At 36.8% G+C, this 12,075-nt stretch overlaps 1 protein-coding gene across 1 annotated transcript; it reads left to right on the top strand.

Annotated features, from left to right (window-relative positions):
• The first annotated feature begins 245 nt into the window (after positions 1-245).
• On the top strand, positions 246-10,919 carry tgfbr2l (transforming growth factor beta receptor-like). The gene is made up of 7 exons (XM_056263197.1): positions 246-427; positions 4,391-4,541; positions 5,912-6,114; positions 6,907-7,739; positions 9,072-9,213; positions 9,297-9,424; positions 9,925-10,919. The coding sequence occupies exons 1-7, from the start codon at positions 370-372 to the stop codon at positions 10,201-10,203; spliced, it is 1,794 nt and encodes a 597-aa protein (XP_056119172.1). The 5' UTR covers positions 246-369; the 3' UTR covers positions 10,204-10,919.
• Positions 10,920-12,075: the final 1,156 nt, after the last annotated feature.

Here is a 12,075-nt window from a genome sequence, read left to right as displayed (position 1 = left end):
GAAAGAAAGAAAGAAAGAAAGAAAGAAAGAAAGAAAGAAAGAAAGAAAGAAAGAAAGAAAGAAAGAAAGAAAGAAAGAAAGAAATTAAATTGTAGTGCTTCTCACTACAAGCTGGACTGTAGTTCATTGTTCAATCCAATCAGTTCTCTGTATATTGTGAATCGTGCATTGATAAATGTGAGTTCCTGGGCGGATCCGCTCTCACTCACATCTGGATTAAAAACATCTGGATCCGCCTACACGGAACTCAGTCACACACACAGTCCTGAACTCTCTTACAGATGAGCTTATCTGTGTCTTTGACACGAGCAGATAAAGAAAATAACGGAATCGCTTCAGCAGTTTGGGATCTTCGGATCGTGAGATATTATGGGTCGCGGAGGCTGCAGTTTGTGGGCTCACACATCTGTTCTTCTGTGTTTCTGTCGTGAGTAGATCTTCACTTCTCTCGATCTGCTTTCGTTGACTGCATGGAGGCTCCACGCATCAGAGCTTTTGTCTTTGAGTTTGTGTGCAAAACTTCTTTTGACACTGAAGAGAATGTCTAATATATTTAAACGGCTACAGAAACAAAATCACACCACTGTAAATAGCCTTAGGATACAAAAAACTGGTTTAAATATCTTGGTTAAAAGTTTATTTACTCAGAAAAAAATACACAATGCTTATGGTGCTAACTAATTCTTTTGGTTTTCTGAGATACTGCAAATGCAGTAAATAATTGTATATTAAGGTTCATGTTTGATTTACTTGAACAATAAGCTACATTTTATAGTTTTATTGAATTGTGTGAGTTGAAGCATCATCCATAGTGATTTTGCCTCCTATTGCCACACATTTCTTATAAAGGTTTGATTGATGGATTAGTGCATTAAGAAATCAATGCTTAAATGTAGATTTTTATGTAAGATTATTTTATTGAATAAAGGTGAGGAAAAGAATTGTATAATCTAGTATTCTGTAATAAATATAAATATTACATGAATAGCCAATTAATTCTTGTTACAATCCTTAAAAAAATAAATTATGAAATTATGAAATGATTGTTAATGTAAAAAAAATCTAAAACGTATACCTCCTGAGGTGACGAAGGTCCAAACTATATAACTACATGTTCATCATATTTCTTGGGGTTTTTTAAGATAAGAGTCACAGTGCAGTGTAAAAAGTAGTTTTTTACACCAATGAAAGTCTTTGGATTTTCATAACAGTACTTAATATTGAGATCTGCATACATGATTGTGTTGTGAAACTGTACGCCAAAAAAATGGTCTTAATAAAAAACAGAATCTCTACAATGGGCATAAAAGATGCCATGCACTGTGACCGCATGAAAACAACACGATGCTAGGAAAGTTCCAACAGGGAAACCAAATCTTGAGAATCCAAATGATCTTATGGGGCCTCCTTAAAGGGTTTGGGTGTGTATAGAGTAGCTCCACTTACAACAACAATTATGAAATATTACCATGCAGGCCGAGAGAAGAAAACTACCACTTCTCAGTCTCACTTATCATATCCCATCTGTTGTTTGAAACGACTCTGAGAAAAATCTGGGAAATACAGAAAGGCTGCTAGTGTCAGTGTGTGCGAATGTGACCTCACAGAGAGACTGTACATAAAAATACAAAGACATCCATCTAGATCCCTTGATGCTTCTCTGCTTTGTCAACATGATTGCCCACAATGGCAATATTGTAATGACTTAAACAGAGGGTATGATGCTGAAAGGCCTAACCCAACCCCAGTGACCTCTCACTGAACACAGACTTTCTTTTTCTCCTTTGTTTGCCTCGAGTCCAAGAAGTTGTTCTTTAGTGGGCATGGGTTTGCATGGTACCTGTGGAGGAGAGGCATCTTGTTTTGAATTATGATAAAGGGTTGCTACTTATTACTTGGCATGAGAACATTTCGCTGACAATAATGAGAGATTGCGTCTCTTAACAATTAGTAATGGGGCCAGGCCCTTCACCCTCCTTAACACTGAAACGGCACTCATGGAGTGTGTGGGAGCCACAGTCAACATTAAAACAGCAACTTCTGAAGACATCTGTTTGTCATGAATGCGACAGTTATGCCAGTGCTGCTTTCACTGTACTGTTATGCATTTAATATCAGGAAATGCTTTCAGGGATCAAGCTGAGTTTAAAAGGAATTGGAAAAACTTGGAAATCTGCCACCCAGTGGGATGGTTTGATTACTGCATGGGGCCCCCGAAAATGTTTTATAGCATGCAAAGGTATATGGGAGGGGTAATATATATATAGTATATATAGTATAGTGTATATATATTTATATTACACGTGTAATTTTTAGATGCATAAGTCAGGTACCCACAGCAGATCTACTGTTTTATTTAAAACATATTTTTGGGAAATATATACAGATATATAATATAATAAAATATAATAAATGTAAAAATGTAATGTATATAGTATATACATACAATACAATATATATATATATATATAAATGCATTTATCATATTTTTATTTATTATATTATATTATTATAAAATTATATATATATATATATATATATATAGAGAGAGAGAGAGAGAGAGAGAGAGAGAGGGGAAGTTGACTTGACTTAAAAATATCGAAATATTATTTTACTACCATTTTACAAATACCAGTATAGAAAACTGCTACACACACACACACACACACACACACAGACTACATATTACATATATTCATTATCATACTTATAAATTACAAATAGGGTACGAGAAGGGAAACTTGCTTGAGTGCAAACTAAATAATTGCAGGCCAGCATCTCTTGTAAGCATGCAGCCATTGGTGTTCCCATAGGCACTGAGGGGTTGAGCTTCAAACTTGGCCAGTATGAGCATTTCTGGCTTCAATTTATTTCTGGAGCAGTTGCTGCAGAGTTTAATTACTTTAAAGTTTATGGAAGGGGGGCTTTTGTGCTTAGCCTTAAGTTTTTTTTCTTCAGTTTTTTCTCCTTTTCTCTGTTGTCTCTTTCTCCCTTCATGTCCCTCACTCCTTCATGCAAGAGCTCTCCCTCTCTCTCTCTCTCTCTCTCTCTCTCTCTCTCTCTCTCTCTCTCTCTCTCTCTCTCTCTCTCTCTCTCTCTCTCTCTCTCTCTCTCTCTCTCTCTCTCTGTTGTATATTTTGATGGTTGGCATCAGCGGACATCTGGAAGTCTGTGTTAAATATCTCTGCTCTTTCTTTTTTAATACTGTTTACTGTAAGGTCACTGCACTCCTTCAGCGAAACGGCTCCCACCCCTCATCTGCTTTTAATAAACAATTAATATTGTTGTGATGTGGTAGTATCAGGACAGAGGAGACCGTGTGCGTGGGAAGGAATTCAGGCTTATCCCACTTAACCACAGGAACTCCTGACACTCTCATGAATACACATGCTTTCAGTGATGTGTGCACCAAACCAAATACACACACCAGGCCATATACTACATTCATCCAAATTCAATTAGAGATTTATGAACTCCAGATGGGTCACGTAGCTCAAAGATTTGCTCTTAAATGCTGTCTTGATTGCAGCTGTCATTACAGCTTTCATTCTTATAACTTTGCATTGCAATCAGTTTCATCATTAGACAGTTTTGACTGCTTTTACTGCACGCTTGAGTTATTTGTGCCTAATAGCAATAAATAATTTTTCCTTGAGAGTCCCAAGGCCATCATCTATTTTTTGAAAAGTAGTTTTGGCCTGAAGTATTTTATAATGTATGGTTATACAATTATTATATGAACTTATCGTTATATTAACTAAACGTTAACTGACATTAAAGCTTAAACTTATTTAATTTCAGCTAGTTGCCGAAGCAACATTTCGAATTTTCATTTACTTTAACTTGATGTAGGCTACTAAAATAACTAAAACTACATCAAATTATAATAAGAACATCATTATATTTGTGTGCTTGGGACATGGATTTAATGGTGAGACTTTTGTTTTTGTAATCAGGCTTTCAAAAATTATTTAAAAAAAATTGATTTAGATTTATTGGCCAATATATCGGTCATCAGCTTTCAAATATAAAGAATTATCGGTTATCGGTATCGGGCAAAATTTTCTTATGGGTGCATCCCTATATAAAACAGAAGTACAAACTAATTCGAAGTATTAACAAAACTATAATAGCATCCCAATGATACATATTACCATTCTACACACCAAAGGGTAATTTAAATGGATAGTTCACCCCCAAAATCAAATTTATCTATGAAAAAGGCTAAAAAGGTGGTGGAAAAACACAAATTAATACATATACATTTTTACTATGTAATATATCCATGATATTTGTCATCTACCCAAAATCTTCAGAAAAGATTAAGAAAGAAATAGATTTTTAAAATATTGTGTAAACCATGAAATCTTATTGCCTGTCCCTTTTCCAGTTTTGCAGGCGCAGAGTTTCACCCTCATAAAGACCAACCTCTGTAAGTGGTGTGACAACTCGAGTCCTGTATGTGAAGACAACGTCTGCATGAGCAACTGCAGTCTGACCTCTTACTGTACCCTGGCTGAAGAAGTGTGTGTAGCGATATGGTAAGTCCACAACTAAATTTGAAGTATTCATATGTGACTTGCATAAAATTGAGTTTGATAGTAGGAACCCTGTTCTCTATGGCACAATTCAAAGACATAAAATCTCAGCCTAGCCTCTGCGATACATTATAAGACACCAAGATGATTACTAGAGATTGGGAATCATCTCCTTAAAGGAATAGGTCACTCAAAAATGACAATTTTGTCATTATTTACTTACCTTCAGGTTGTTCCAAATCTGTATGAGTTTCTTTCTTCTGTTGAACACAAAAGAAGATATTTTGAAGAATGTTGGTAACCAGACAGTTGACGGTAGCCATTGACGTCCATAGTATGAAAAAAATACTATGGAAGTCAATGGCTACGGTCTACTGTCTGGTATCTGATTTTGTGTTCAACGGAAGAAATAAACTCATGCAAGTTTTGGAACATGTGGGTGGGTAAATGATTTTTGGGTGAACTATCCCTGGTTCCATTAATGGTTTTAGTACTTTTAAGGAATAAACATTTTGGAGGAAATCTTGCAAATGATGAGATAATTTCAATAGGAGTCTTTTTAGACAGTTTAAATACTACAATACTAGAAAACAATACAAAAAAAATCTAAAATGTGGTAACATTATTAATTTTTTATAAAATACTACTGACATAATGTGTATATTTAACTACTAGTAACTGTGATTTGAATCGCACTGTCTCAGTCAAAGTTATAAGCTGTACATGATTCAGTAAAAAGAACCGACTCATTCGAATCTTTGGTTCAGGACTTCCCTGGTTGCGATGCATGCTTTTGATTCCATGAAATGAACCGAATCATTTGTTCTGTACTGATCGCGATGTCTGATTTGCGGTTCAGTTTCTCCAATACCATGTTACTGAATAAAATGTGCTGGAAACTGATATTCTACCTGTAATCTGGATGAAATTATGTTCTAAAAAGTTTGGTGCTGAAATGGCAGAATATTTCAATAAGGTCCCATTGAATAAGGATTTAGCTGCCTTACAGCGATTGGGATCTGTGGTCTAATATGGGTCGCTTTTCAAGAGATTTCCTTTTAAGCCAGTTCCTCCCTGCTCAGTCTATAAAGAAGCCAGTCTATGAAGAAGCCAGTCGAGGTGACCTTTGAGTGACTGCAGTCGAAGCAAGCTGTGTAAAAAAAAGAGACTCTTCTCTGAGGGGTCAAACACATTTATTCCTCTCCGGAAAGTATAGACTCTGGCATAAAGATCAAAGTGCACCTCTGAGCAGTGATGCCCTGGTTAATTTTTATTCTAGATTTGATCAGAGGAACAGGAAATATCTTTTTGAAGAATTTGATCACTTTTTTAACAATTAAAGTGATGTTTCTGTCATTTTTTTTCTCACACAGGAAGAAGGACAATGTGAGCATGAGCGTGCGGACGCTGTGTTATAACCCGAAGGATATCCTGGAGAACATAATGCTGGCCAACTACTCCTCCAAAGAGTGTTTGATGACACCTCAGCCCTCTGAAGATGGCCTGCTCTTCATCTGCGGCTGTATCGGAGATCATGAGTGCAACGACAGACTCATCTTTGACAAAGGAGCCAATGGTAGAGCATGAAAAGTAGTACATTGAAATGAATATTTCAACACTATTAAAACTTGTTTTTCTGATAAAACATTTTGCTTTGACATCCAGAACCATGGCTCTATTCCAAAACCTACTGAGCTTCGTATATGTAGGCAGAATTTTAAAGCATCAAAAGTGCATTATTTTCATTCCTAAATTCTAAGGAAGCATCATATATTTTTTAATATAATTTTTTTGTAATTTTTGCCCACCACCCACATATTATTCAACATTGTTGAAAATAAAATAAATTTATATATATATATCCCATAATCCACTGCAATGAGCTCAGTAAAAAAATCCTCCATGACTATTAAATATTAGTGTTGTCAAATCAGTGAATCTCGATAATCGCAACATAAAAGTTTATAAATAAATAATATATATCTGTGTATACACACGCACACACACATATAATTGATTTGACATCACTATTAAATATATTTCTTTCAGTACAGAATAATATTGATCAAATAAAAAACTAATTTTAATAATATAACTAAAATAGCATTTTTGTGTTATGTATTTAGCTTATTAGAACATTATTCATTTTATTATCAATTCAGAAAAATGTTAAAAGCAAACTCTATTGAAACGATTTATCAGTCAAGCCCCAAATGCCTTTGTATTTGGCCATCCAAATCAACCACTCATGAAGTAGCAATTCAGTTAGGACGCTCCCTTAGAAGGCAGCTGCCTATATAGCAGGGCACTTCAATGGGCTTGGGAACAGAGATGTGTGCTAATGTAATCAATCCCTTTTTTTCCCCAGGATTCTCAAAGCTGAAGTCTAAAGACGTCATTCCAGTAGTAGTCATAAGCTTGGTTCCACCCCTTCTGGTAGCTGTCATTGCCACCATGGCTTTTTACTTGTACCGCACACGTCAGCCTGGTAAGAAACCCAAAGACTGGGGACCACGCCGCACACACTACCAGTCTCTGGATCCAGCCGAGGGCCAAGTAAATGGCAGCGATTACCGTGGCAAGCTGTCATCCCTCAGCGATGACGTCAATTCAGAAATATCATCGACTTGTGCCAATAACCTAAACCACAACACAGAGCAGCTGCCCATCCAGCTGGAGGCGCTGGTGGGTAAGGGGCGCTTCGCAGAGGTGTGGCGGGCACGGCTCAGTCATAATGAGGGTGGGCAGTACGAAACGGTGGCTGTGAAGATATTCCCGGCGGTGGAGTATTCCTCGTGGTGTAACGAAAGAGCCATATTCTCTGACGCCAACTTAAAACATGAGAATGTGGTGCAGTTCCTGACAGCTGAGGAGCGGGGTGGTATTACTGCTGCCTCCCAGAGGCAATACTGGCTCATCATGGCCTATTATAACATGGGTAACCTTCAGGACTTTCTAGCTGGCCATATCCTCACATGGGCCGAGCTGTGTTCCCTGGCAGGCTCTATAGCGAGAGGCCTGGCGCACCTGCACAGTGACACAACGCCCTGCGGCACACCAAAAGTGCCCATCGCCCATAGAGATCTGAAGAGCAGCAACATCGTGTTGAAGAACCACAGCGAGTGTGCACTCTGTGATTTCGGACTGGCTCTGCGACTCGACCTCTCCCTCACCGTAGATGATTTTGCCAACAGTGGACAGGTAGGAAGCAGAGACAAAACATTGGCTCTGAATAAAAACCTAGTGAGCTGTCTTGGTGTCTGCTGCCTACATAGGTAGTTGCTTTCTAAGGCCGGCATCCTAAATTAAATTGAACCTCATAAGGGACCGATTTTTGTAACACTACAAATGTTTTGTTGCCAAGCCACAGCATGATAATCTGATAACATAAACATATTGGGTAAAATAGTGCATTTTTTATTATACCAAACTACTATGTATCAATGTAAATAAGTACAATACCTTTCCAAAGTCTGGGGTTGGTAAGATTATTTTATGTTTTTTTAGATGTTTTTGTCTCTTATGCCCACCAAGCTCACCATTAATTAAAAAGAGTAATATTGTGATACATTTTTACAATTTAATTTGAATTTTCAGCACCATTACTCCAGTCTTCAGTGTCACGTGATCCTTCAGAAATCATTCTAATATGCTGATTTGCTTCTCAAGAAAGATTTCTTATTATTTTCAATGTTCAAAACAGTTGTGCTGCTATTATTTGTGGAAACCATGATAAAAAAAAATTCCAGAATTATTTGATAAGCAGAACATTTAGAAGAACAGCATTTATTTGAATAAGAAATGTCTGTCACTTTTTATCAATTTATTGCATCCTATTGAATTAAAGTATCACAGTTATTCCTTTAAAAAAATCTGACTGAACCCAAACTTTTGAACAGTATTGCATATTTATAATCAACATTTATTTTGCTTTATCTGATCTTTTTTTTTAGAATGATTTTTTGCCTTATAGATAGACAAGTATAGAGAACTGACAGGATTGGGAAAGGTCCCTGAGCCAGGACTCAAACTCGGGTCACCCGAAGTGCAAACACATTACACGTCGGAGCACTGCCCACGAGGCTATTGGCTCAGATCATCTTGGATTTTTGGGACAATTTAGATGACTGTACATAGGCAGAAACTTCATGACATAAATGACGCCTGGGAAACAGATTTCAATAGTTTCAGCCTTAGAATTTGGTCGAAACGAGGAATGCTAGAAGACAGCGTAGTTGCCAAGAACATGCGTATGATGCCTGCGTAGGCAGCATTCTAGTTATCGAAATAGTCACGGTCTTCAAATGTTGTACACACACAAACATCCCTTCCAGCTGAATCATTTCTGAATGTATCATCATCTGAGTAGGCAGAATTGCTGTGGGCATGGTGATCATTTCTTCAAGCTATTTAAGCGTAACCTAAAAGCACAGTGGTTGATTTGTTAAGGTCTCAGATGTAATCGCATGAAACCATTGGTAATTCAATTTGGCGAAGTTGTCCAATTTAAATCACATGGTCCATGTCCTGTAGGTGGGGACGGCACGCTATATGGCCCCTGAAGTTCTGGAGTCCAGGGTGAATCTAGAGGACTTGGAGTCCTTCAAACAGATTGATATCTACTCCATGGCCCTGGTGCTGTGGGAAATGGTCTCTAGGTGTGACGTCATAGGAGGCAAGTAAAGCTCTCCATGGATATTTCCTTGAGGTTAAAAGCATACTATAAGAATTAAAGTACATTTGTTTTCTTTTCAACAGAGGTAAAGAGTTACGAACCCCCATTTGGCTCCAAGGTGTGTGAGCAACCTTGTGTAGACAGCATGAGAGACCTGGTGTTAAGAGACAGAGGACGACCAGATATTCCAGCGAGCTGGACGACACATACAGTGGGTACACAATTATAACTGGATGTTGATAAAACTGATAAAAATCTATGTACATCAAATATATTGTGAAAAATATACATAATGCTATACAATTCATTATAAAATGCAAAAATGTTAATATACATGTATGATAGATGCACACATTTAAAATACTAAAATGTTTTTAATATTTTTAATTTATATATGTATATATTCTGTTCTTGCATTAATATATTAGTGTGTGTGTGTGTGTGTGTGTATATATATATATATATATATACACACATAAACACACATATATATATACACATATACAAATGTATGCATGTATGTATTTAATATATAGTGAGAGAGCGAGAACAAACCACATTATATTTGCAATACATTAAAAAACAATCAGCATAAAAATTCAACAATAAATTGGCAAATTAAAATTAGATGTAGTAGGCTATATACAGGCGTCTTAGATGATGTTACCGACATTTCTATTCGTAATCGCACATTTCTGTCTGGTGTTTTAGGGCATGCAGCTCTTGTGTGCGACTATAACAGAGTGCTGGGATCAAGACCCGGAGGCTCGTCTGACGGCACACTGCGTGGTGGAGCGCTTTAACACTCTGGCTCAGGAAGAGCTGGAGAACTCCATCTGCACACACACACCCATAACGCCACCTACAGAAGACCAAGCCCCATCCCTCCCCTCCCTTCCTCCCTGCACGGACCACAGCACTGGCATCTGTCCGCATGTTACAGCTGACACGCAGATCTCCGTTTCCTCCAGGCAACCGAGTCAAATGTGACCTGCCTGGAAAAATCAGACTTATTCTTGTAATGCATATTGATTCACTATGTGGAGCTGGTCTCCGTTTTTCTTTAAACACTAATCTAAACCGACGGACAAAAGAGGGTTTCCGTTCTAAAATATCATTATTTTCTTGTATAATGTTGTAAAGGATGAAGGCGAAATGAAAATTTCTCAAAGCTGCTTTGTGCCATAAAGCAACTACAAAAAAATAAATAAAAATAAAGCTATTGCAGGTGGAGAGAAGCTGAGGGTACGTGGCAGAGAGTTGAAAAAAGTGCGCCATTCTTCCTAAAATGTTTTCCCAAAAATGTTTACCACACATCATTTTCTGATTTAAAATTTTCCATTGCTCTTTCTGACTCACTCACTTATGAAGTCCACGTGATCTTCCCATAAACTCGGTTTTGGGGGACTTCAATTTGATTACCGCAGACCTGCAGCTGAAATTACGACTCAAAAAGACGATACACCAGCAATTGAACTTCTGTTTTTAGACATAAAAGAGCTACCTTATGTTCCTTTTGCTCTGAATGAGTTTCTTTGCACTGACCCTTTTTTAACCACTTAGCTGATTACTTTAATTAAATGACAACTACATCAAGGCTTTTTATCTGGGATTATCAATGTCCTACTTCAGAAGTTCAGGAACATGCTGTTCATTCTAGACTTTGATGATAATCAATTAGCTTATCCTAATTTTAACTTTTAAAAGATTCCTCAGACTCGCTTCTGATGGTCAACAGGATTCAATAAGCTAATGATTCGTTACGTCAGTGAGCTCGGGTCTCAGACAAAGAGAAAAGCATGAGACGGACTAGTCTAGTTTCTAAACAGCCTGCATTTACACTCCAGCTAAACTTTTTTAAGCAATCTGAGGTTCACCCAAATTCTACAGAGCTACTTTGAGGACAGGGAAAATTCATACCAGATTGCATACTGGAAAAAGAACTGATGGAGATAAATACTTTCTGTGAGAATGTCAACATGAACATATGGCAACCTGTCATACTTTTTCCATTACTGAAGATGAAGCAAACAGAGATGTGTTGAGTCATTTTGCCCATTGCTTGTGTGAACTGGCTTCACAGCTGTACAGTAATCACTACATAAAATGTATATGCATAACGTGCCCATGGACTTTTTAACCAGTCTTTTTTGGGTTACATTTTTACACTACAGTTCAAAAGATATTTTAAAAAAAAAGAATTAAATAACATCTTATGTTCTCCAAAGCTGCATATTGCATAATTGTTTTTTTAATGGTAGTGTACATTAATACAGTATTAAAGGGAAACTGTATATTTTAGGTGCAGTAGTTGTTTTTCACCTTTTGTAAATCACTGTTTTGTATGAAAACCTGTTTCTGCCTATGAAAAAATGGTAATTGTGAGAAAGTGTAAAATATTAAATAGTCACATTGTGAGATATTAAGTCACACTGTGACATGAGTCAAAATTAGATATAAAGTCGCAATCACAAGAAATAGTTGCAATTATGAGAAATAAGATTGCATTGACAAGTATAAAAGATATTTTGAAGTTGCAATTGAGATATTTTTCACATTATGAAAAATAAAGTCACAATTGTGAGAAATGTCACAATTACCTTTTTATTATTTTTTACACTAAGGCAGAAAGGGCTTCTCCAGATTTGCCTTCCCTTGATTATTTTAATTGGTCCTGAAATGTGAAACAAATCTATATTTATGAAGTACAAAATATTCCATGTCTTAATTAAAATTAGGTCATATACCTGTATAAATAACTATAATCAAATGAGCAAAATCCGTTTGTCACGTCACATTTCAACTACCCATGGATCTTCCTTTATATGCGAGTTATTGTGAGATATTTGCATCTCCTCTTGA

This window comes from Rhinichthys klamathensis, unplaced genomic scaffold (genome assembly GCF_029890125.1).
Source record: "Rhinichthys klamathensis goyatoka isolate OS25496 unplaced genomic scaffold, OSU_Roscu_1.1 h1tg000201l_1, whole genome shotgun sequence".
In the NCBI taxonomy this organism is placed as follows: domain Eukaryota; kingdom Metazoa; phylum Chordata; class Actinopteri; order Cypriniformes; family Leuciscidae; genus Rhinichthys; species Rhinichthys klamathensis.
Note: the sequence above shows the minus strand (reverse complement) of the source record. Positions and strands in the feature narration are given on the sequence as shown.